This window comes from Podospora pseudopauciseta (assembly GCF_035222475.1).
Source record: "Podospora pseudopauciseta strain CBS 411.78 chromosome 7 map unlocalized CBS411.78m_7.2, whole genome shotgun sequence".
In the NCBI taxonomy this organism is placed as follows: Eukaryota; Fungi; Ascomycota; class Sordariomycetes; order Sordariales; family Podosporaceae; genus Podospora; species Podospora pseudopauciseta.
Genome location: NW_026946668.1, coordinates 16,105 through 39,094, shown reverse-complemented (window position 1 = coordinate 39,094; position 22,990 = coordinate 16,105). Strand labels below are relative to the sequence as shown.

The following is a 22,990-nucleotide window of genomic DNA, read 5'->3' as shown; positions in this document are numbered from 1 at the left end:
GTCACCAACCCAAAAAGCTGTCAAATAACAGGAAACGACGCGAATCTTAGCGCAAGACATCGATATCGGACGGTTCCACCCGAGGCTCCCCCTCACTCCCACCCTCCCTTCGGTAACGGTAACAGGGTACGGTCTCGAAGGAGGGTTTTGCAGACTGTCGCCAAGGCCAAGGCACAATATTCACCATGCAAGTCAACTTAAGCGCGCTGAAGCCATGCCACAAGAGGCGTAGCTAGAATCAATCGATGTTGAACAGGTGCTAAGCAGGTTGGTCACTGGAGCTAGTCATCACGATCAATGGCGATGGGTTATCTCGCCAGGTGCTCCCGTTCAGCAGAGAGATAGGATAAGAGAATGCGGGGAGGGTAGGGGACTTAAGATTGGGGCCATGCAGCACCTGGTGATGGTCCCTGCGCCCTGCATGAGATATCAACACATGCCGAACCTTTCACCGGCATTAAGACCAATGGAGGACAGCTGTTGCCCAATCGATACGCCACAACCCTTTAACCCCCCACGCTCCCGTCCCCAAGCTTCAAGACACTGTCGACTCGTGGCACACTCTGGGCTGAAATCGATACCACAAGACGGTCAAGGCATCAGAACCCTCTCAGTCAGCCAGTTCAAGATACTAGCTAGACCTGCTAGGAGTTTTTGTAGGCCTTGCTTCTATTCCATCTTTCCCCGCCGTATGATTCCCCGGTTTTACCTTTTGGTCAGGTTTATGCCCCCAGCTGCATACCAGTCCAATATCTGCAGGGCACTTGGGGTTGCATCTCATCCCTATCGGTGCATGGGAATTGCCAACCTCGCATTGGTCGGACTGCTACAGCAGAGTCAACATCCTCCCGCATCAGCTGCGGGAGCTTCAAGGGAGTAGCCGAGTAGAACATTCCTCTTGGATTCGAAATCCAGTCCATTCATCCTGAATCCCCCAGAATCCCATGTTTAGCTCTCCAGGTGATTCCTGTGCACTTCCTGGAACCCCACATTCCACCTCTCAATTGCCGGTAAAGCAATAGGTGTGTAACTCTCAGCATTGCCAAAATCATATTACACTTACCACATGTTTACATATAACACAAGGGCCAAACTAAGTACCAAACGGTGCCTACCGCCCAGGGGACAAACACCTCCCCAGTTCCGTCAGACGGGCATTGTTGTGTCCGACGCTCAAAGATATCAGGTTGCGCCTACATGCCACACTCAAACCACTTGGCAAGCAGCAAATAACAATGACAACCCACTGTAACAAGCCGCAAGAGATATTCTATGCATGTCAAGTCGGCCTCCAAACTGGTCTCATTGATAAGGTCCAAGTACACCCCGCGCCTGTGGTGAACCTTTTGGGCCGCCGTGTCCTGCCAAGAGATGTTTGGCGACTTTTAGATTGACCAGAGATCTACATGTCAATGTCAGGATGATCCGAGTGAACTCTTTGTACCTGCCCCTTGCAGATGTATCTAGGGTTGACAACCCCCCATCTCAGACAAGCTACCACTGCAGCCAAGGATACTTGCAGGTAGGATGGTGGGATGTGGGAAGGAAAACATCTCCACACCAAAGGCCACACCCTCAACCCTCTCTGCGTGAGTGGACGGATAAGCCTCGGTGTGCCTGACGGGGTGAATCGTCAGATACAGGAGGAGCTCTTCAGCAGACCATGCAACTTGCCCCTGTGTGGATGATGGCCCTCCTCGCTTTGTCCTGGCAGGCTGGTGATTAAGGGTATATAAGAACAACCCTTTCTCCCTCTCCCCACCCATCAAACTTGCTCCACAACCCCATCCTCCAGTATTTGTCCTAATCCCACCACCCAACATGCAGATCAAGTCGCTCGCCCTCTTTGCCACCGCCGCCTTGGCCGCTGTCAATGAGCCCTGTGTTGGTTCTGGCGGAAGAGCTGGTAGGTTCCGAGTCCTCAGTTGCCACACTGCGAAGGAGTGTAACCCAGCCCCCATACCCCTAAATGCTGACATCACGAAGGCGTCTGCGTCACCACGTCGACTTGCTCATCGTCTGGCGGCATTACAATTGATGGAGCGTGCCCGTCCGATGCTTCCAATGTCAAGTGCTGCACCAAGGCTTCGTGCCCCAACGGTTCCGCTGGCAACTGTCGTTGGGCATCGGACTGCGCAGGGAGCACACTGACTGGTCTTTGCCCGGGACCTGCGCAGATGAGATGCTGCTCTTCTTCTGCCACCGGCTTCGGAGGGTATTCTGCCCCAGCTATCCCCGCCGTCGGGGCCTGCAAGGCCGTGGCTGTTGAGGGTGCCAAGAAGGTTGTCGCCGCCTTCCCCGGCAGAGTCAGACAGATTTACTGCACCCGGGCTTGCGCCTGTCCCGGTACTTCGGATCACTGCTGCGGCAAGGCGATCGATTACATGTGCTCTGATGCTGGTGGTGTAAGTGCCCCTCTGAGACTTTGGCTTCGATGTTGAGCTTGCACTGACCTGAGACTCCCCGGTAGGTTCCCACCATGTCCGGCCGCCAGCTCGCTGAGTGGGCCATGAACAACCGTGCCAGCTTGAACCTCAAGTATATCATCTGGGGCCAGCGCATCTGGAGTCCTAGTGATGGTGTCAAGGCCTGGACCAGCTGGCGCGCCATGGAGGATCGTGGAGATGTCACCCAAAACCACTGGTAAGCATTAAAGTTCACTAGCCCGGGAGCCAAGTATCAATGGCAAGCGAGGACGAGGATCTAATACAGGATACAGGGACCACGTTCACATCAGCTTCAACTAGGCGGATTTCGGTCGAGTACAGTCAAATCGCATGACTTTGATATCTTTGTACCTAGCTGTCCCCATACAACCAGCCACCGCCCTCTTAGCATCAAGACCTATGGCGTGCTAATTCAGACTTTATACATGTTCTCGTCACAATCACACTGGCTGTTCGATGCATGCGGTTTGTGAAAAGAAGGTGGGGTCAACATGCAATCGTCTAGGACCACCAATAGTTGCGCCACGGCCATGCAGCCGGCGCCTAATCACAAATAAAAAGCTGATTCGTGTGCTGTTTCTGAGTGAAGGCTGCGACGCTAACCTCGACGAACACCATCTCCCCATCGGTATCGATACCGGACCAGGTCCCAGCAGCATGGGGGCCTATCACGGGATTTGGGAGTTACACAGAGTCTTTCCACTTCCGGTCGGTACTACAGCTGCCAGCGAACAGATGATGTAAATACCCCGCCTCTCTTCCTGAATACCGTTAGGTCCCAAGAAACTAGGCTCGGTCCGCTTTAGTTCTTACAACACAACGTATATTAATCATCACCGCCCCTGTCCAACCTGTCCTTGAACTTGTCAACTTGTCAGGCTGTCGACCTATCGACGTTGTGGATATCCTATCCCGCCAGTTCAAATAAATCTCACGATCCCCTCTCGAAATCCAGGATGGACCTCACTGATCACCCACAATCATCCAGCAAGCCAACAGGCACTACCAACAAAATGGCTCTCAACCTCTCTTCGTTTGGGATTCTCCCACCGGGAATCCTGACCCAGCCGACACCCTTCTCACTCAACGTTTCTATGAGAGATATCCATCGCCTCTCGGCCCAAGTCGACCAGGCCAACATCGCTGTGCCTCAGTATTACAATACCCACGCGGACCCTGTCAATGGAAGGTACGGGGTTTCCCGCTCCTGGCTTCTCGATGCCCAGCAAATCTGGCTCTCCGAATTTGACTGGCGCGCGCACGAGGAACAACAAAACAAGTTCCCCAACTTCCGCATCAACGTCACTCTCCCGTCAGACGGACAGGTTTTCGACCTCCACTTTGCCGCCTTGTTCTCCAAGCGTGAGGATGCCGTCCCCATCACTCTTCTCCATGGCTGGCCCGGGTCCTGGATGGAGTTTCTCCCAGTCATGGAACTTTTGGTGGAGAAGTACACCGCCGACACTCTCCCCTACCACGTTGTTGTCCCGTCCATCCCTGATTACGGCCTCAGTTTCCGCCCCGAGGAGACCAAGGAGTTGACCATGGCAACCGCGGGCGAGGCCATCAACTCTCTCATGGTTCAATTGGGCTTCAATGGATACGTGGCACAGGGAGGAGATGTTGGCAGCTTCCTGTCACAGGTGCTGAGTCATCATGACGAGTGCAAGGCTTACCATTGTTTGTGTCCCCTATGAGCCCTCCCCTGGCGTACCGTACTAATGAGCAAAAAAAAGTAAACATGTTTTTCATGACATCCCAACAGCAAGCCTCCGTCGCTCATCTGAATATCTCGGCCGAAGAACAAGCAAAGGTGGACTACGCTGCGGCTTGGGCCACCACCGGTAACGCCTACGCTGTCGAGCATGGAACCCGCCCTTCGACCATTTCCCTGGTGCTTCAGACCAACCCAGTTGCAATGCTAGCCTGGTACGAACATGACCCCCAAAAAATATGCTGCTTCATCGGCCTGCTTTGCTTTTGCTAACACATCTCGACACACAAGGATGGGTGAAAAGTTGATTGAATGGTCCGACAACAGACACTCCCCATTCCCATCTATCGACACCATTCTCTCGTTTGTCTCGTACTATTGGTTGACCAACTCGTATGCCCGGTCAATGTGGGCGTATTCCGAACTGACTAGCGTTGTTGGCGGTGAGCTTCCGCCATACAACCCTTCGTTGACAAAACCCATGGGCTACTCGTGCTTCCCGGTGGAGATTGCCACGCTTCCTGAATCTTGGGCTAGAGAGCTGTTCCCAAATTTGGTATTCTATGGAGTTCATGAAAAGGTATGTCGCAACAACAGGCCGCAGTTGGTGTGAGGAGTGCTGACTTGCGACAAATGCAAAACAGGGCGGCCACTTTGCGGCACTGCAAGCCCCCGAGGCATTCTTGAGTGATATTGAGCAGTTTTTGGCGATTGTGAAGGACACTGTGTTAGGATCAGCTTAAGCTGCACATAAGCTTTCAATGACATTGCTCGGAAATAGTGGATGACCATTGGACTTGGACTGGACATATGGTGGGTAGTTACCTACTTCACAAAATAATTGTAGATACACGTATGTAGTTTCATACAGTCTCATGCGTGGATGAGTTAAATGTTGCGGGGGGTTGTTCTGTTGGTTTGCCTTCATCCCCAGAGCTCTGACTTGTTGGATATGTGTCTATGGAACAAATGGCTCTTCCATCTAATCATGCAACAGGGCGAGATCTATCTTTGGCCTGCCATGCCCTCCTAACAAGCAGGGTTGTTGTGTGTGATAAAGCCCAACCTCCATGGCAATGCATTGTACTCCCCACCGGCACTTGGATCCATCCCTTGGTACATGAACCGGATATTACATGGATCAATCAGCAACTTCTCGTCCACCGTCCCGTCCCTGATGATCTCCCCGTGACTGATGCTTTTCGTCCAGACATCCCCATCGAACTGAACGTTGTTGCTTCTTGCCCATGGGTTTTGCTCCGTGTTGGCCAGCCCCTGCCATGGCCCCCTGATGGAATCTGCCGTCCAAGACCTGAACCACCGGTGACCGTCGGTTCCAATGGCTTCGACCAGCAGCAAATATTTGCCATTGGGAAGCGAATACACACACGCTGCCTCAAAAAGGTCGTTGCGATTGTCCTGCATGGCAATTACGGGTTGGCTCATGCCGTTGGGAAATTGTTCAAGGCTGGTTTCAGATCGGTAGAGCTGCCCATTGTCGTCTGATGAAAACAGATGACAGCTTGCCGAATCACAGATGACCCACATGTCAACCCAGTACCCGTCCCCAATGTTTTGTTCGATAATCTTGGGCATCCCATCTGGATAGAAGACCTTGGGAGCAGTCCAGCCCTTGGGATTGTTGATGTCTGGGTTTGTGGAGTACGCAGCGTTTCCGTTCTGGTAAACGAGATACCAGAGTTTGTGAGGCGCGAACCAAAAGACCTGAGGAGCTGCACGATAACCGGTCCCAAGAGGGGCTTGATCCAGGTAGTAAAAAGTGGCATTAGGCGCATCGGCCCAGCCGGCAAAGGTAAAGTAAACCAGGTTGTAGCCAGCGGACTGAGCGGTAGAAGCAAATACGTGGTGGGTTCCGTTGATCAGGATGATAGTTGGGTCTTTGATTCCGGCGATCCCGCGACCGTCGTTCTTGGGGCCGACAAGAGGTCCAGTGGAGGTCCACTGCCATGTTGTGGGCAGGTCACTGGGAGGTTGGTTTGACAACTGGACAATGGAGACATCTGGCCCAGCTGGCAGGGAAGAAGGAAGAGCAGTAGCAGAGGCCCATAAACAGGCGAAGAGAACGGAAGGGCGCATGCTGCCTAGCTGTTGTAGAAAGGTACCTATCTAGACACGGGGCTGGCGGCGAAAGAAGCTGACGAACTGAGCCTTTCGTCGACTTCGAAAGCGGACAGTCTTTTAAGAAAGAATGTTTGGAAGCCAAAATATAGACCGGGGTCAAGCTTAACATTCGTGGCAAATACTTGGTTCGCTAGCAATACAACTTGAGCTATGATCGCCAAGGCTGAACATTAAATACAATCCCGCCCTTGAGAATCAGCATGCAATATAATATACCCAGTCTCACTCTAGTGCTATGCAGCCTCCTCATCTGATTCCGAAGTTCGGGTTTCCTACCTGATATCAACCATGATCGCAAAAGTCGGGCATGAATGTAACCTTGCCAGGTTCAACAGTGCTGGCAAAAGGCAAGGTACCGATCTGGTCAATAAGGGAAGTAGCCGAGAACAACTACACAAATTAATTCCGCCTATAGTTGATGAGAAATCATAGTTAAGGTAGTGGCGCCCCAATCGGTCATTTGATGGTGCAACGGATCTACTTGCCTGATGGCCCAAAAGGCTGGGGTACCTTGAAAGCAATGTAACTCTGATCCCACTCCATCGTTCATTGGTGCGCGTCAATGTTCAAGCCAGGGCTCGTAGGTACTATATTCTCGGCATCACTGCCAATATACCTTCTTCTACCCATTCAACCGACGGCGAAGAGTGTATGTGTAACTGTTACAATGCGGATGATCATTGGAGAGACCGGGGAATTGCCTTTCCGTCAAGGTATCTCTTCATGTCGTGCAACTGAAGGCTATTTGAAAGAGCCATCTGCTCCTGCAGACCATGGCTATCTATCATGTGTCTCAAACTGCGACCGCTTCCAAGTAAACGAAGTACGATATGAGGCTTTTTTGGAAGCGAAGCGGCATCGTGGCGTCGTTGATCGCCTTTTCGTCCTTTCTATTGCTAGCCGCCCCAGTAACAGCCCAGGCTTCATCGACTACCACTTCGTCGCCCGCAGTCAGCTATGTAAACACACTGGCTAACCAACGAGCCGACCCCCACATTTTTAAACACACGGATGGATGGTACTACTTCACCGCCACAGTTCCTGCCTTTGATAGGATCATCCTCCGTCGTGCTCAGTCCATCCAGGCTCTGGGTGATGCAGCGGAGACTACAGTTTGGAGGAGGAAGTCGTCTGGTGTTGGAAGTGGTCAGGTCTGGGCACCCGAGATACGTATGTCGCGCACTAGTCAAGGATCAGAATATACACTTACCAGTGAGGGTCCCCCTAGACTTCATCGACGGAAAATGGTATATCTACGTCGCTTTGGGTGTAGCAAATGAATGGCGCATTCGAGCTTACGTTCTTGAAGCGTCTGGTGCTAACCCCCTGACATCAACATGGATCGAAAAGGGGATTATCAAGACCAACTGGTGAGCCATGATGATCTTTGTTGCTTCTCTTTGAAACAGATGAATTGATGAATCGCAGGGACACCTTCTCGCTCGACGCAACAACCTTCACCGTCAACTCCACGCGTTATCTTGTCTGGGCCCAGCAAGACCCGTCCCGGTCCGGCGAGAACTCATCTCTCTTCATCGCACCTCTGCAGAACCCATGGACTATCCGGGGCACCGCCGTCGCCATCTCTCATCCCGACCTCGCCTGGGAACGGATAGGGTACAAAGTCAATGAGGGAGCGTCCGTCATCCAACGGAATGGCAGAATCTTCATGACCTACTCCGCCTCAGCCACGGATCACAACTATTGCATGGGCCTTTTAAGCGCGTCCGCAACTGCCAATCTCATGAACCCAGCATCGTGGACAAAGAGCAGGACGCCCGTCTTTGTGAGCAACGCCAACACGAAACAATGGGGTCCAGGACACAACAGCTTCACGCTATCAGAGGATGGAAAGAGTGACTTGATGGTATACCATGACAGGGGTTACAAGGATATCAACGGAGACCCGCTCAACGACCCCAATCGGCGGACGAGGGTGCAAAAGGTGTATTGGAAGGCCGACGGAACACCGGACTTTGGCATCCCGGTGCCGGATGGAAATACGCCGGTCAGACTGAGGTCGGCCGTCCCATCTGGACTGTTCCTCAGATTTTACACTGGGAACAGCGTGCCGAGCGGCTCGGTCGCCCTGGAAGATACTCAGTTCCGCATTGTCAATCCCGGGTTGTCGGGTAATGGCACCATCAGCTTGGAGTCCACGAGTAATCCAGGGGTCTACCTTCGCCGGTTGAATGGAAGCCAGGTTCAGTTTGAAGCAGGTCGGAATCTGAACACCGCAGCAAGCAAGGCATCAGCGAGCTTCAACAGGCGCTCTGGACTGGCCAACGGATCCGGGATTTCTCTCGAGGCGTCCGATGCAGGAGGCCAGTATTTACGCTTGCAAGCAGGTGGAACGTTGGTGGTTTCGGCGGCGAGCAGCACAACAGACCAAGAACAAGCGACCTTCTATCTCGAGTAAAACGTCGCCAACTGCATCCCAGTTGTGGTCCATCGGACCGTGACTGTTATCAGACGTTAACCCAAGCAGGAAAACTTTCTCCATCATGCAAGTCGGCCGGCCCCACTTCCCCGCATTCCGGCACCGGCCTCCGCCGGTTGCGGCTGGCTTGGGTGGGACGGAACAGAGGGAGCGGCAAGCAACGGCTCAGAGTGGGCCTTTCGGCGATCGACACCACTGCTTTGATAGCCCTTGGCACATCTTCATGTATTGTTTCGTCAAACCCCCAGATCTAGGTATTCTATGAACCACGAATGAAGCTCACTCATGGTTGGGATTATTTGTCAAAAAAGTTTGTTCTGAAGACCGGCCATCATGAATGTGTGATGTTTCGAGGGTTGGAGAAAGGATGAGGTTAAGTCATGCTAGATCGACCGAGCGGTGCAGCTTGACCTCGGAAAGCGGGGACGGTACCAAAGCTCAACGGATTATCAAGGGTAAACATGTAGCCTACCAAAGATAGGAACATTAAATGGACATCAGTATGAGGGATCTATGTTATGTAACAGGATCCTCGAGCAAACAGAAAACCGAAAGAGCGGCTTCATGGTTTGGTCACTTGATAAGACGGATGGACGTCATGGGTGCAAGTGGGTGCCAAAGAAGCTCGGGGCTTAAGCCGAGACACCCCATACCCGCGCCACGCCCTGAGCAACACAAGTGCGCCAACAGAAGGGCGTATCGGGCAGAATGGAGACAATAAATAGCCCATCGGCGAGTGCGCTTTCTTTGTCTTTTGACTCCGACTACTGGAACATCAAACCGGATCCTTGTTCAGGGGTTTGGAAACAAAGGTCTTCGAGAAAGCTTCTCGAAGCCACAGTCACCTGGAAAACGACCCCCGAGATCTGGATACCGCGAACTTCCGCCCTGAGACCCGACACATCAAGGACCGGTTTTCCAACCCAGCCGACACCAAAAGGCGGGAATAGCGGAGGCGGATCAACATTACCACAACCCAGACAACGATCTTCCCCACCTCCGGGGTGACCCCACCATCCACTCGAACTGCCGCGATGCCGCCATTGCTCCGTGCAACCCCGCGCCAGAGGGCATTCCAGGCTTTTCCTGCAGCCAGGTCTGGGGTGAGCGTTACTCGTTTGGGTTATTGCAGGTTCGCCTCCTCTTCGCAGAAATCAGTCCATGGCACAACAACTTCCAGGAGGACTTGTACCGCTTCCGTCAACAGGCAAAGGTCTGCACTGATCTCATCCTCTCTAAGTTGGAACATACAGCAGAAGTGGTCATCGACTGTAGCCATCGATCCCAAAATGTACACGACATCATTTGCGTTCTTCGAGGCGCTATGGGATGCCGGAGTCACCCATGTGTTTGTCAATCTGGGCTCCGACCATCCGAGCATCATCGAGGCCATGGTCAAGGGTGCCTGTGAGAAGAAGGGCCAGTTTCCTCGGATTATCACGTGTCCCAATGAGGTAGGTCTGCGTACATCGTGGCACTAGGGGGTGATGTGTGACCCTTCGCTGACACCATAACCAGATGGTGGCCATGTCGATGGCTGATGGTTATGCGCGCCTGACCAACAAGCCGCAGGCCGTCATCGTCCACGTCGACGTGGGCACCCAGGGTCTCGGTGCAGCCGTCCACAATGCCAGCGCTGGTCGTGCTCCTATCCTCGTTTTCGCTGGCATCTCGCCCATCACGCAGGAAGGCGAGCTGCGCGGTTCGCGGACCGAGTTCATCCATTGGATTCAAGATGTGCCAGACCAAAAGCAGATTGTCGCTCAGTATTGTCGGTATTCAGCTGAGTTGAAGACGGGAGTAAACGTGAAGCAAATGGTCAACCGGGCGCTGCAGTTTGCCAAATCGGCGCCGCAGGGTCCCGTGTATCTTTGTGGATCGAGAGAGGTGATGGAACAGGAGATTGAGCCGTACAGCATCCAGCAAGACGAATGGGATCCAGTTGAGCTAGGCGGGCTACCTGGGTCGGCCGTGAGCAAGATCGCAGAAGCCTTGGCCAGTGCAGAAAGGCCGCTATTGATTACTGGATATGCCGGAAGAAACCCAGATATGCCGGCAAAGTTGGTGGAGCTGGCAAACACTGTCAAAGGCCTTCGAGTGCTGGACACGGGTGGCAGCGACATGTGTTTCCCAGCAGACCATCCGGCATGGCTGGGATTGCGGTACGGCAATGAGGAGGCAATCCAGACCGCGGACACCATCATCGTTCTGGACTGCGACGTTCCCTGGATTCCCACCCAGTGTAAACCACGATCGGACGCCAAGATCTTCCATATCGACGTCGACCCCCTCAAACAAGTGATGCCTCTCTTTTACATCAAGGCGCAGGCACGGTATCGAGCCGACGCCATGGCATCTGTGGATCAGATCCTGGCGGCACTGCAATCAGATGAAAGCCTAAGAGCCAAGTTGGCAGGCGGGGCCAGTGAGCAAAGGTGGACCGCATTGCAAACGTCGTACAGGGAGCGGATTGACGGTATTGCGTCGCGAGCGAGACCTCTTGACAATGGTGAGTTTGGGACCGGTCACCTGTGTTCCAAGTTGCGAGAGTTGTGCCCAGAAGACACAATCTGGGCCGTTGAGGCCGTCACCAACACCCTATTCGTCCACGACAACATTCAGCCAACAAAACCCGGACAGTGGATCAACTGCGGTGGTGGGGGGTTGGGGTGGTCTGGTGGTGGTGCTCTTGGAGTTAAGCTTGCGTCGGACCATGAGGCCAAACTTCAGGGCCACGAGCATGGCAAGTTTGTGGTGCAGATTGTCGGCGATGGGTCGTTTTTGTTCTCGGTTCCCGGCAGCGTGTATTGGATTGCAAAGCGTTACAACATTCCCATTCTGACCATTGTGTTGAACAACAAGGGTAAGTGGACTGGACTCCTGGCTGCTTGAAGGCCAAGCCCTCCTCGGGCTCTGACTGACGTGAACGTACACATCTAGGCTGGAACGCGCCACGCAGGTCGTTATTGTTGGTCCATCCCGACGGCCTGGGCGCTGGTGCGACCAATGACGATATCCACATAGCGTTCAACCCTTCTCCGGACTATGCTGGCATTGCCAAAGCAGCAGCTGGAGGGGACGTTTTTGCTGAGAGGGTTGACCAAGCAGCCGACTTGGTGGATGTTCTAAAGAGGGCTATCCAGGCAGTGCAGAATGGGCAAACAGCTGTTGTCGACTGCAAAGTTGCCTCTGGATGCTGAGAATGATTTTAGCCGTATGTAGGCGTATAGGCGTGTAGGCGGCCATTGAGTCGGCTACCACGATATGTGGAAGGAAGCGGGCAGTCGGAAATTTCAGGAAGGTTGCTACTGGAAAATTCTCGTTGACAGACGTGACTTTTGCTTCGCTGTGTTTCTGACGTACAGGTGATGCAGAGTTCGAGAGCCCGAGGCAGCATCCCACAACCATTCCAGAGGTACCACGATTTGGCATGCCACCATGCCAAGACTGTACTCTGAGTGTCAGTGGGAGGGTTGCATTGAAGCTGCATGTCGTCGGCCCAGTATTGTTCAATCTCAGGTCATGGCTTTCGTTGGACAAAGATGCATCCATCTGTGACGTGCCACAATGAAGCACGATAGGCGGCGGGGCTGGCGATGATGGGAATTTGCGGCTGTCGCCACCGCGTTATATTACATATCGTGTGATATTCGAGCTCGAATTGCCTGGAGGGGGCTGAGAGGAGTGATGTCGTTTGTTGCAGATCTGCTGGCAGGATGTCATAGGTGTGCTGGATCGGTTGGTGGTAGATGGTGGTTTGTATATGTGAAGCTCCCATCGCGTTTCCGTGTCATCAGGCGAATTGCATGGCGCACAGACCAGGAGGGGTCCTTTTGTACCAACCAGCGACCCTGAAAATTGCCAACGGCTTTCACCCCACAATCCGCACCTCGAATCCGCAACCTGATTCCATTGTACCCGTCAACGGCAACGGCCCGGTCGCAGACGTCTTGTTCTCTTCTTCACTTCATCAGACGGAGGTTGAAGTTTTTCATATATATCAGCTTTCTGTAACATACCATTTACGCCCTCCTAGCTATCACCAGATACCTCTCCTAGGTGCGCCCGCTGCCGACCGTTCTCTTCACATCCGGGGCAGTTTCTCAGACCCATCCGCTGATTTGCCCCTTCCGCCGGGCACTGACCCACTATCTGCGGCAAACGAGATCTCTTGAATGCACGAGACCACGAGACCCTGAGCAACTTACCTACCTTGTCTGGACCCTGAATGCGAGATCATGAGGTTGGCTGCGGCGCTGTCTTTTCAAGTACGCAAAACCAGAAAGCCACCTTGGTGGCCTTGAACTGTTTTTATTCCACGCCGGCGCCTACAGACTCCGACGTGCTCTTTCTTGTGGCGCAAGGATATCGGGTACCAAGGCATAAGTAGCCTTTGCCCATCCAACCACCAACCAATTTGCACTCTTTGCCGTTTCTCGGCTTCCATCTAAAGCCACGAAGGGCTCGCAGGTCCCCTCGAAATGACAGACTGCGACAAATCGGCCGATGCCTCTCACGAAGCCGGCAGCGACACCAGTGCCGTCCCATCTCCGCCACCACCGCCTGTTCCCTCAGCCGACCCCAACTTGCGCTTCATCCCGAGCCCAGAAAGCGATGCCTCGCCTACTCTTGCCGCACAGGTCGACGATATCTACAAAATTGCGCCCGTCGCTGCTCTCAGAATGCTCAGCGCGGGCATCGAGGCGCTCGTGAATATGACGGGAGACATCCCGCCCACGCCACCACCGAGAAGCCCCACCATGCCGCACATGCGAGGTATGGAAGCAGAGAAGAAGAGTATCGTGCGGTCCAATTCAGACAAGAATTTGGCCCGTCTTGCTCAGCAACGAAGCGCAGCAAACTCTCCACGGCCCTCCCCCCGGCCCGGTCGGTCTCCGCTGCATTCGGACGCGAAGGCCGCGTCCGTTCCCGTACCCGACGGTGCCCAATCCATCGACGGCGTCCAGCTGCGGGCGCCTTACCCGACACAGGCGTCAAGAGCAGAACAGCCCCTTGCTCCATATATTGTCGTTGGTGAGAACTCGCAGCCGCTCAATCTCCAACATAGCGCCATCACTCGCAAATTTTACTCTCGCCTCCCGCCACCGATATCTATTACCGAGTATCTCCTCCGAATACACCGTTTCTGCCCCATGTCTACCGCCGTCTATCTAGCCACATCCTTATACATACATCGTTTGGCCGTGCTGGAGCGAGCCATTGCCATAACTAAGAGGAATGCTCATCGTCTGTTGCTAGCGGGATTGAGAGTGGCCATGAAGGCCCTGGAGGACTTGAGCTACGCACACGGAAAAGTGGCAAAGGTCGGTGGTGTCAGTGAAGCAGAATTGGCGAGGCTGGAAATCAGCTTCTGCTTTCTTACGGGGTTCGAGTTGGTTGTGACCTATGAGTCGTTGAGCAAACATTGGGAGATGCTCAGAAGAGGAACCGACTGCTGGAATCTGCATGATGAGTTGATGGAGGAGGACATGACGGTTTTGCAATTTGCAAAGCCGCCAAAGCCGAGGAGGGAGCACGCTGTGTCAACTTGAACGTCTACAAAAGTAATCAATCGGATGAATTGTTTGTCAGCATCAATTTTAACCCACCTGCTCCGACACTGGGCTGGAGAGTCCTGTTTCCCACGGTCAGGCTTTTCCTAACCGGTGAAAGATCATCCACCTGTTTGAGTGGGTAGACATCACGGTGTCGCTTGTCCAGTGCAACAGAGCCAGCCAGGCCTGGTGGACGGCTATATCACCTTGACACCATGAGGTGAACTCTCCAGCGGTAGAGTGGCGCATCCTTTTCTGGAGCTCTCCCTCTTGCAACCCCACGGCCACCCTCGCTGCTGTTGACGATAGCGGATGTGGACAATTGCGGTATCTTTCAAGGAATAACCCCAAGTCCGACTATTAGTGCGGCCTGCGAAGTACGATCAAGCCTTTTCTGTGACGACCATAACTGCGGGTGGGCCTGTACGGCAGGGGCACAGTCAGGAAAACCTGGTGCTGTTGTAGCCATGCGAAGTTCTCGACAGGACAGAGCACAGGCGAAATGACAGAAAAGGGTCATGCTGGAGGCGCGATGAACGCAATCATCGGAAGGGTGTCGAATAAAAGAAGGGTTAACAGAAAAGTCTCGGCGCTATGCAGTACATCTTCACTTCACTGTGTGTATGCCCAATCTAAGCATGTCTATATCGAGTGCACTGAAACCTTGACTATTTCCTGTGAAATCACCAAGACGCGAGGGGCTTCGATACCGAGATCTTCACACATGGTGTCTATTGCTGGGAAGTCATCAGGAGGCAACGCAACCGCATCCATTACCGACGTAGCCAAACCCCTGGCCAGGAGTGCCAGGGTTTAAGGTATTCGAGGTTGACATTCTTTGCCAAGTAACCGTTGTGCAATTGCCGAAACAAACCGTACCTGTTGTTCTTTGGCGTGGTAGCTGGGCTTCTAGCGCCGTGGATACTCTCGGCCACCCCACTGATTCAATAGACACCTGCCCCGCACTGATGGAGGGGCAGGACTGGAGCTCTGGCCTCCAGTCGCAAGGTCCTAGACAGACAGAGGTTGGGATCAAAGCAACCGTCCACGCCCTCTTCTACCGCATCCACATCTTCCATGCTACAGTCAGGCCTCCGAGTTCTGGCCTCGACGATAAGAAGTTCGAAAGCACGTCTCCCGTTCACGTTTCCAACACGCCGTTTCGACAACCGTGACATCGCCGTCGCGATGGACTACAATAAGATCCTGCAGGGGAAATACCCCGCGAAGCAGCACGCGAAGCGCGTGAGCGACTACATTCGCGACAAAATTCCGAACGCTACAGGTGTATTGTACCTCGAGGGCCGTGCCACCAAGATGATTGAAGACAACGATAGCGAGGAGCACTTCCGACAGCGTCGCTATTTCTACTACCTCACCGGATGCCCCCTTGCCGATTCATACGTCATCCATGACATGGACTCGTCCAAGACAACACTATTCATCCCACCCGTTGATCCCGAAAGCGTCATTTGGTCTGGTCTTCCTGTCTCCGCCGAGGAGGCCCTCAGCCACTGGGACGTGGACGAAGTCAAATACACAAACGAAATCAACGCAACACTTGCCCATGTCGGTGCCTCCAAAGACAACGCCACGCTTTATGCCATCCCCAACCAAGTCTCCGAGAAGGTCACCTTTCTCGAGTTTGACCACAAAAACTTTTCCATTTTGAAGGAGGCCATTGAGGTCACCCGTGTGGTCAAGGACGAGTACGAGATTGCCATGATCGGCAAAGCCAACCAGATAAGCAGCAGGGCCCATGAGTCGGTCATGAAGAAGGTCAAGCACGTCAAGAATGAGCGCGAGCTCGAAGCCGTGTTCCTAGCAGAGTGCATCTCCAATGGGGCCCGTGATCAGGCATATCACAGCATCGTTGCCGCTGGTCGGGCTGCTGCGACGCTCCATTACGTTGCCAACAATGCCCCTTTGGATGGCAAACTGAACCTCTTGTTGGATGCCGGCGGCGAGTGGAACTGCTATGCTTCCGATATCACGAGAACATTTCCCATTAATGGCAAATTCACCACGGAGAGCAGGGCCATCTACGACATCGTCCTCAAAATGCAGCTTGAATGCATTGCTGCACTGAAGGAAGGTGTTGTGTGGGATGATGTCCACACCTTGGCCCACAAGATTGCCATTGATGGGCTGTTGGAGCTTGGCATCTTGAAAGGTGACAAGGAGGCCATCCTGGAGAGCCGTACAAGTGTCGCCTTCTTCCCCCATGGGCTGGGACACTATCTCGGCATGGACACACACGATACTGGCGGCAATGCCAACTATGCCGACAAGGACACCATGTTCCGCTACCTCAGGGTGAGAGGGACTCTACCGGCCGGAAGTGTCATCACGGTTGAGCCGGGTCTTTACTTCTGTAACTTCATCATCGAACCCTTCCTCAATGACCCCAAGCACTCTCAGTACATTAACCGTCCAGTTCTGGACAGGTATTGGGATGTGGGCGGTGTACGGTATGTCACCCCAACGCTCCTCCTTCGCAGCCATTGCTAACCTATGCCAGCATCGAGGACAATATCGTCATCACCAAGACGGGGACACAAAATCTTACCACAGCCATCAAGGATCCTGATGAAATGGAGAGACTGATTGCGTCCAGTTAGATGGCATGAGCTAGTACTGAGATAAAGGCGATGATTCTTTTCACATGTAGTCTAGCGCATCACTACTCAGTTCGGGATACACTTCTGGAATCCTGACTTGAAACAGTAGATTTCTGATACTCTTCTTCAGGAGACGAGCAACCTTATCGGGTTGATCTCGTTCCCATCCCAGAGATGCCGGTTGTGGCACCGTAATAACCTCGCAAGCTACAAGACGCCACCATCTCCGCCCGGGGCCCTTTGATTGAAGTTTGTTTTGCCTTTGGGTTCAGTGGATGACACCCAGCGCACAATATTTTGCCTCAGGTTTTTCGCCTGTGCTCTTCCATTTTCTTTCGTTTCTTTTTGCGTTGCCTCACACCTCGATATCTTGCAGAACACGTTACATCACGACATACCTGAAAAACATTCCTCCCCACGCAGGCCACCGACCTGAAACAATGCATGCTCTCTCCCTTCTCACACTTACCACAGTGGCCCTGGCGACCTCTGTCCCTAATTTTCGCGAGGACAGTGAACACATTTCGGGTTCCCAAAGGCGCCGGAGTGCGGAACCAGGCAACATTCAACTCCACAAGACGGTGATTCCCGACTGGGCAGACGACATCTACCTGACACCCAGCCCGAACGAACATCTCGATTCTGAGCGACTCCTCCTCCACCAGAGCAATGTCAAAGACATTTCCAAGGAGCGCGACAGCCCGTCCATCCGCGTCGACCCTGTCGAAGTGCACATGTACACCGAGACATATCCAAGCCTTGGTGTAGAGAGAAACGTGGTTTGCGCCCGTGGTACCGTGTTCGAGCCCGAACCTAACAGCCTCGGGGGCAGGGTTGCAACATGTACCCGAAAGGCTGGGAAGCTTCATACACAGCGAAAGTGGTCAATCGGCTACGATCATGACAACAAATACAACGGGATGCATTGTGGGCAATCGGTCCATGTAGCGCTCAAGTCCTTCAAAAAGTGCAGGCCCACGACAGATTGGTATCGCATATCCCCATGCCTACCTTACTTAGAAACACAAAGCTAACAAAAATGGGAAAATGCAGGACATGCGTGCGCAGTGGAGAGCAGGGATTAGGCGGTGTGACCGTTGAGTTTCATACTCCGCGGGGGTGTGATGATCGGAGAATTCATCAAGCAATGAAGAAAGCTAGTGGGGGTCAGATTGATGTCTGGTGTCAACACAAATAGATCATCCAGCAGTCAAGTATGACAGTAGTTTTGCTGTCAGCTGCCCGGTAGGTCGAATAGGTGGTAGGGAATGAGTGACCACAAGGAGTCACCCCTGCCTATGATTGGGAGGGAAAGCAACCAGAAAAGAGTAGTGACGATCGGATGTACCTTATAGAAAGGTCCTAACGAATATAATTTATCATGTATGGAAGAACCTATGTTGTTCTCGTGCAGTTAAACCTTGCAGGTATAACAGTGCAAAATCAGACAGAAGAAACTCAGTGAAGAGGCCTTGCCATTTGCAAGATTATAGCGCTTTCCCGTTTCAGAGAACTTGAGGCTAGATCTCTCGGTCTCAGCTTACACCCAAGATAACCGCTCGCTTTGTTCTAACCGGGGTCATTATATAAGAGCTGGACTTACGTTTTCGTCTTAGTTAAGGTATATGCTTTGTACAGAGGCTGGTTTACGGCAATACTCACAGATGATTCAGCTGCAGTGGTTTGTTTGCTAGTGCTCTAGGTTCTCGTAGATAATTCTTTGTCTTTCAGGACTCTATCACTTAAACTTCCAAATCTAATATCGGTTCCATCTGTGCTCCTAGACATGTGCTAAGTACCTCTATAGGCGATTACCTCCTACCTTGGAATCATATGGTAATAGTAGGCGAACTTTTTCAGTTAGTAAATAACAAACATTTGCAATGTCGCTTTGGCGGAGTGGTTAACGCGCGGCCCTGCTAAGGCCGTTTCTTCGGAAGCGTAGGTTCGAATCCTGCAGGCGACGTTCTTTTTGGATGATAGATGCACTTTTTCTATCTACATCTAGCTATATGCCAGGTACTACATTGTTTTTTTTGCTTCTGTTTATTGGATTTGTTTGATTCCCAGCTACCATCATGGAAATGGAACTGTTTAAAGTTAGTTCTAGAGAGTTCAGCGACCATTTATTCATCTGTCTAGACCAACATTATAATTCTGTGTAATGATTCAGAAAGTTCAGGTATAGTATGGTGTGCTTTATCTGGTATTAGAGTATTTTATGGAGGAATGCAAACACTATATAGCCAAGGTAAACTGGAATTCCATGCTCCTGAGACGAGTGTGGATGCCTTTCCGGTGTTACTCGTCTGCAAAATCCAGGGCCAGCTATTTGACTATGAAAGCATACCTGCCAGATTAACCCCAATACCCAGTGTCCGCCTCTCACTCAGGCTACATGGTTGCCTGCTTCATGGCAACATTCAGTGAATTATTTACCAGCCATCATGGAAACCTCCTCACTCCGCTGATTTGTGGCCATCTGGATTGCCGATAAGGAGTATACCTCGGTGTGGGCGGAAATCTGACAGGCGGTGGGACCGTGGTAAAGCCAACATTGGTTCGGGTTGCCATGCCTCCTGCATCGCCCATCATGCCTTCAGCGTTCGCAAATCCGAGGCCTCCTGGGCCCCTCAGTCGGTTCCAGTCCCGTGTCGAGGTATAATATTCCCTTGTGACTTCGCGTTCACTCTCACTGTTGTCGCTGCCTCTGTCATAAACAATGACACGCCCCTGCCGTTGGCGTCGACGATGACAGGAAAGACAACAGCATAGGCCCAGAACCAGAAAAGCAAAACCCAAGACTGACCCAAGCAAAGCGCCCAGTTGTCCAGGGGAAAGAGTGCCCGAAGATGGCGCCGGTGGGAGAGTGGCAGCAGGGGCAGCAGCAGGAGCGGGGGGTGGGAGGGGCTCCTCGGTTGGCAGAACCATATCAGCAACAGCCGTCGGGTCTCCTAGGGTGACCAATGTAGTGACTGTTGTAAAAGCACGTGTAATTATTTGGGTGATGACTCTTGCCTCTCGAAGCTCAAGGGCGGGAGGTAAGGAGGAAGACTTGTCAGCCATTGGACGTTGGTGTATGCCACGAGAATGGAGCACAAAAGGATTCCACTTTAGTACACCTGGCCAGCCGGGGGCACCTTGGGTATTTAAGGTAAAGCGCCATTCCCCTCTTGCAGAGCCTCCCTCTTCGCTCACACTACGGTTACGTAGCGCAGCATGAGAAAATCGAGAGGACGTGGGGATGATGGGGGCGGGGCATGAACTCAGTCAAGAGGTGCCAAGGACTGACCCGTGTCCCAGAGCAGGGTCACCAGATCTAGGCCACCCATCTTACCGCATACTTATTGAGTATCGTGGTGGGGTGGGACATTGGCGGGCTGACTGCTGGACACCTTACCCATCGAGCCCGGGATTAGGCTGCAGCTGCCCTTCGGAGTGGCATTCTTGACAGCTCTATTTTCTCCGCCAAGTGCGCCTTCTGCAGATGTAACTGCGCGGATTCAAGTCAATCTGGACGCCATCTGTCACCATCCGATCGTATCCGCCGGTCAAACACGGAAAGGGCGCTCAGTTGCGTTGCGGACATTTACGCGCATGTTCTTTTCCTGATGATTGCGGGCATCCAGGCAGGTGGCTTGGGTAACACAACTGTCTCAGTGGAACTGAAAGAACACAAGAACTGAATGGGCTGGCTTTCTATTTGCTATCCAACCTTTCTCGGGCAACAGCAGACTTCCTGCCTGAGAAGCCTGCAGAATGTTATCAGCCAATCTCAGGGCTTAATGGCTTGCATCTAAGGTCTGAAGGTGGCCAAATTACCTGCATCATCACGCCAAGCTTGAAGTTGTGTGACCAACCTAACTATGAGGGATGGGTGCCTCGGCAGTAAATCATTTCCTTAAGTTTAATGCGCGGGAATACTTTACTCAGGGGAGCTTTCAAGGAAACACCGATACCTCGAACCGGTTCTCTGAATTTAAAAACGACAACTTCCACCTGGTAGTCCTAGTAGCACACTTTGCACACAGAACTGGTGATGAGTGAGAGCTGGTGATACTCACCTGAGGGAGGGAGGGTTATCGTGGTTAATTCTGTCTTCGCCCACAAATATATCCAAAACCCTTAACACCAATCATCGTAAGGCCAGCTCATCATGCATCGGCAAAGCTATATTTTCGGGTCAACTATCTGAAAAGCTTTGACAGGTCGTTGGCTAGTTCAGGTATCCTAAGGATTGCTATTGGCCTTGTACCATAGTTACACCACTACAGCCAGTTGCGTGTCTTGGTTTTAGCATCGGCCTAATTTTGGTCCGATTTTGAGTCTCTTGATCAAGGTAGATGACGTGCAGTGGAGAGGTAGGCCTGGGTGTTTGCCAGCAAGTCTAAGTCGACCTTGGGTATCCGTAAAAGGCTCCTAAACAATTTTTAAGTAGACATCCCTGGAATGTGTATTCTCATGCCATCTTATTCTTGGGTCTTCTCATAAAAGTACATATCTCATCACATCTAAGATTGGCCAAGCAGTAATATCACAAGTTCGTCCTGTTCCCCCCGAACGCCACTACCATGCCTTTTCTTTCTATGCGAATTTTCCTAAACGCCCATACCTTCAAAAAACTTGACGCATAACACAGCCGCGATTGCGGCAATGCCACCCATGAGGGCCATTTGGATTCCCTCCCACAAGCTTCTTTTCAGATCCAACCACTTCATTCCCAAAACTATCCTGTGCTTTTTCTGTCCGCTTGTCCCGATCCACCCGGCCCCAGTCTGGTCCTTTGATTGCTGACTATTGAGGAAATAATCTTTCAAAAGGCCAAATAGGAACAGCGCTAGCAGGCAAACCGCAAAACTCCACCTGAGGCCCTCCTGCACATGTTCCACAAAGAAATAGGGGAACAATGGTAGCAGCCCGCCTAAAAGATACCCCAGTGACACTGAAAGTCCCACGAGGATGGGCGATGGTGCAGCTCTCTTTGCTTCGACTTCCTTCTCACTCAAGCTGCCTGTTTCTAAGCAACCATGGCGACTCCGATATCGCCTTTGCTGCTGTTCCAACTCCCTCAAAATGCCGGGGCATTTGGCCACATGCGACCTGATCTCATCTTGTAGTTTCGGCGAGAGCTCCAGAGGCGCTAAGTATCCCTCTAATAAATCATCGTTCTCGGTGTCGTGATAGCCTGAGACGATGGTTTCGGTTTCGGTGTCGATCTCTACGTCGGCATCGAATTGATCTACTAAGGCTGATTGGGCTGGTATCTGTACTTGTGATTGAGACCATTCACCCTTTGCTGCGAGGAAGCCACCGATGCCCATGCTAAGACTGCCGGCGCAAATCTCGGCGGCGCCAGCATAGATGACAGTATCAGAGCTTCCCAGACTGGAAAGACCAGCAGTCAGAGCAAAAGGGACGGTGAGCCCATCCGCAAACCCGAGGGTGAAATCTGCTAAGAAACGTGTTGCTGAAGGGAGAACGAAGGCTGATTTCATGCTTGGTGGCGGCTTGGGAGCTGTTGGCGGAGGAAGGAGGGGCGCGGCCTCAAGGTCATGCGGCATGGTTGCTGTGTTTTGCTGTGACAGAGAAGGAGAGCTACAATCGAATGTCGAGTAACTGTGCGACATCTTTGCAATTGTTGTGAATTGTGGTCGACTGTCAGCGGTTGGTGAGAGGTTCAATCTGACTGGCCTGCAAGTCGTCAGCACTGCTCATGGGTCGGTTTGGTGTGAGAAAGATAAAATAATAAATGCATATCTTACCAATTTGAGACATCAGGATATCGCAGCAGATCAAGTGGCGAGTCGTGTTGAGACGTTGGACCGGGATGATGGGTCCTGTGTATAAGTCGCAGTGCCAAGGAATGATCGTTTTCCCCGAGAAAGTCGGAAGGTTGTCTTTCCACTCCACAGTGCCACCACCCTCGAAATGGTGTGACGACAAATATGTGTTCAATATATTATCTTTGCAAGATAGAGAGCAATCATGGATAATGGCCCATGAACCAATCAGGAGCCAGCCAATTCTTTGTCCTGTCAACGCAGGTTGTTGCTGAGAGAGAGAGGCTGACA

General features: G+C 52.4%; 10 protein-coding genes and 1 non-coding gene across 11 annotated transcripts; 7 read left to right on the top strand and 4 right to left on the bottom strand.

The window, feature by feature from the left end:
• Positions 1–71: 71 nt before the first annotated feature.
• On the top strand, positions 72–2,647 carry QC763_001390 (uncharacterized protein; the record flags this gene model as incomplete). The annotated part of the gene is made up of 5 exons (XM_062905266.1): positions 72–1,022; positions 1,087–1,429; positions 1,490–1,906; positions 1,987–2,405; positions 2,471–2,647. Exons 3-5 carry the CDS (start codon positions 1,822–1,824, stop codon positions 2,645–2,647), a joined length of 681 nt encoding a protein of 226 aa, XP_062761075.1. The 5' UTR covers positions 72–1,022; positions 1,087–1,429; positions 1,490–1,821.
• A 756-nt stretch (positions 2,648–3,403) lies between these two features.
• Positions 3,404–5,085, top strand: QC763_001380 (uncharacterized protein; the record flags this gene model as incomplete). Its single annotated transcript, XM_062905261.1, has 4 exons — positions 3,404–4,127; positions 4,184–4,376; positions 4,453–4,741; positions 4,806–5,085. 4 exons carry the CDS (start codon positions 3,404–3,406, stop codon positions 4,902–4,904), a joined length of 1,305 nt encoding a protein of 434 aa, XP_062761074.1. The 3' UTR covers positions 4,905–5,085.
• Positions 5,086–5,190: 105 nt separating this feature from the next.
• On the bottom strand, positions 5,191–6,258 carry QC763_001370 (uncharacterized protein; the record flags this gene model as incomplete). Its single annotated transcript, XM_062905260.1, has 1 exon — positions 5,191–6,258. The coding sequence occupies one exon, from the start codon at positions 6,256–6,258 to the stop codon at positions 5,191–5,193; it is 1,068 nt and encodes a 355-aa protein (XP_062761073.1).
• Positions 6,259–7,078: 820 nt separating this feature from the next.
• On the top strand, positions 7,079–9,319 carry QC763_001360 (uncharacterized protein). Its single transcript, XM_062905259.1, has 3 exons — positions 7,079–7,473; positions 7,532–7,673; positions 7,732–9,319. Exons 1-3 carry the CDS (start codon positions 7,134–7,136, stop codon positions 8,720–8,722), a joined length of 1,473 nt encoding a protein of 490 aa, XP_062761072.1. The 5' UTR covers positions 7,079–7,133; the 3' UTR covers positions 8,723–9,319.
• Positions 9,320–9,412: 93 nt separating this feature from the next.
• QC763_001350 (uncharacterized protein) lies at positions 9,413–11,943 on the top strand (the record flags this gene model as incomplete). The annotated part of the gene is made up of 3 exons (XM_062905258.1): positions 9,413–10,197; positions 10,262–11,606; positions 11,684–11,943. The coding sequence occupies exons 1-3, from the start codon at positions 9,778–9,780 to the stop codon at positions 11,941–11,943; spliced, it is 2,025 nt and encodes a 674-aa protein (XP_062761071.1). The 5' UTR covers positions 9,413–9,777.
• Positions 11,944–13,224: 1,281 nt separating this feature from the next.
• On the top strand, positions 13,225–14,295 carry QC763_001340 (uncharacterized protein; the record flags this gene model as incomplete). The annotated part of the gene is made up of 1 exon (XM_062905257.1): positions 13,225–14,295. One exon carries the CDS (start codon positions 13,225–13,227, stop codon positions 14,293–14,295), a length of 1,071 nt encoding a protein of 356 aa, XP_062761070.1.
• A 1,080-nt stretch (positions 14,296–15,375) lies between these two features.
• On the top strand, positions 15,376–16,919 carry QC763_001330 (uncharacterized protein; the record flags this gene model as incomplete). Its single annotated transcript, XM_062905254.1, has 2 exons — positions 15,376–16,769; positions 16,820–16,919. The coding sequence occupies 2 exons, from the start codon at positions 15,376–15,378 to the stop codon at positions 16,917–16,919; spliced, it is 1,494 nt and encodes a 497-aa protein (XP_062761069.1).
• A 275-nt stretch (positions 16,920–17,194) lies between these two features.
• Positions 17,195–18,311, top strand: QC763_001335 (uncharacterized protein; the record flags this gene model as incomplete). Its single annotated transcript, XM_062905256.1, has 2 exons — positions 17,195–17,907; positions 17,973–18,311. The coding sequence occupies 2 exons, from the start codon at positions 17,195–17,197 to the stop codon at positions 18,115–18,117; spliced, it is 858 nt and encodes a 285-aa protein (XP_062761068.1). The 3' UTR covers positions 18,118–18,311.
• A 493-nt stretch (positions 18,312–18,804) lies between these two features.
• On the bottom strand, positions 18,805–18,885 carry QC763_0113020. Its single transcript has one exon. It is a non-coding gene; the product is annotated as a tRNA-Ser (tRNA).
• Positions 18,886–19,364: 479 nt separating this feature from the next.
• Positions 19,365–19,850, bottom strand: QC763_705050 (uncharacterized protein; the record flags this gene model as incomplete). The annotated part of the gene is made up of 1 exon (XM_062915511.1): positions 19,365–19,850. The coding sequence occupies one exon, from the start codon at positions 19,848–19,850 to the stop codon at positions 19,365–19,367; it is 486 nt and encodes a 161-aa protein (XP_062761067.1).
• A 1,667-nt stretch (positions 19,851–21,517) lies between these two features.
• QC763_705040 (uncharacterized protein) lies at positions 21,518–22,901 on the bottom strand (the record flags this gene model as incomplete). Its single annotated transcript, XM_062915510.1, has 2 exons — positions 22,682–22,901; positions 21,518–22,605 (listed from the first exon to the last, which is right to left on the bottom strand). The coding sequence occupies exons 1-2, from the start codon at positions 22,692–22,694 to the stop codon at positions 21,518–21,520; spliced, it is 1,101 nt and encodes a 366-aa protein (XP_062761066.1). The 5' UTR covers positions 22,695–22,901.
• Between the last annotated feature and the right edge of the window lie 89 nt (positions 22,902–22,990).

Bases quoted from the DNA above. Each gene is read 5' to 3' on its own strand.
- QC763_001360 (XM_062905259.1), top strand. From the start codon at position 7,134: ATGAGGCTTTTTTGGAAGCGAAGCGGCATCGTGGCGTCGTTGATCGCC. The intron at 7,474-7,531 runs GTATGTCGCGCA...GGGTCCCCCTAG, and splicing joins GGTCTGGGCACCCGAGATAC to ACTTCATCGACGGAAAATGG. The intron at 7,674-7,731 runs GTGAGCCATGAT...GATGAATCGCAG, and splicing joins GGGATTATCAAGACCAACTG to GGACACCTTCTCGCTCGACG.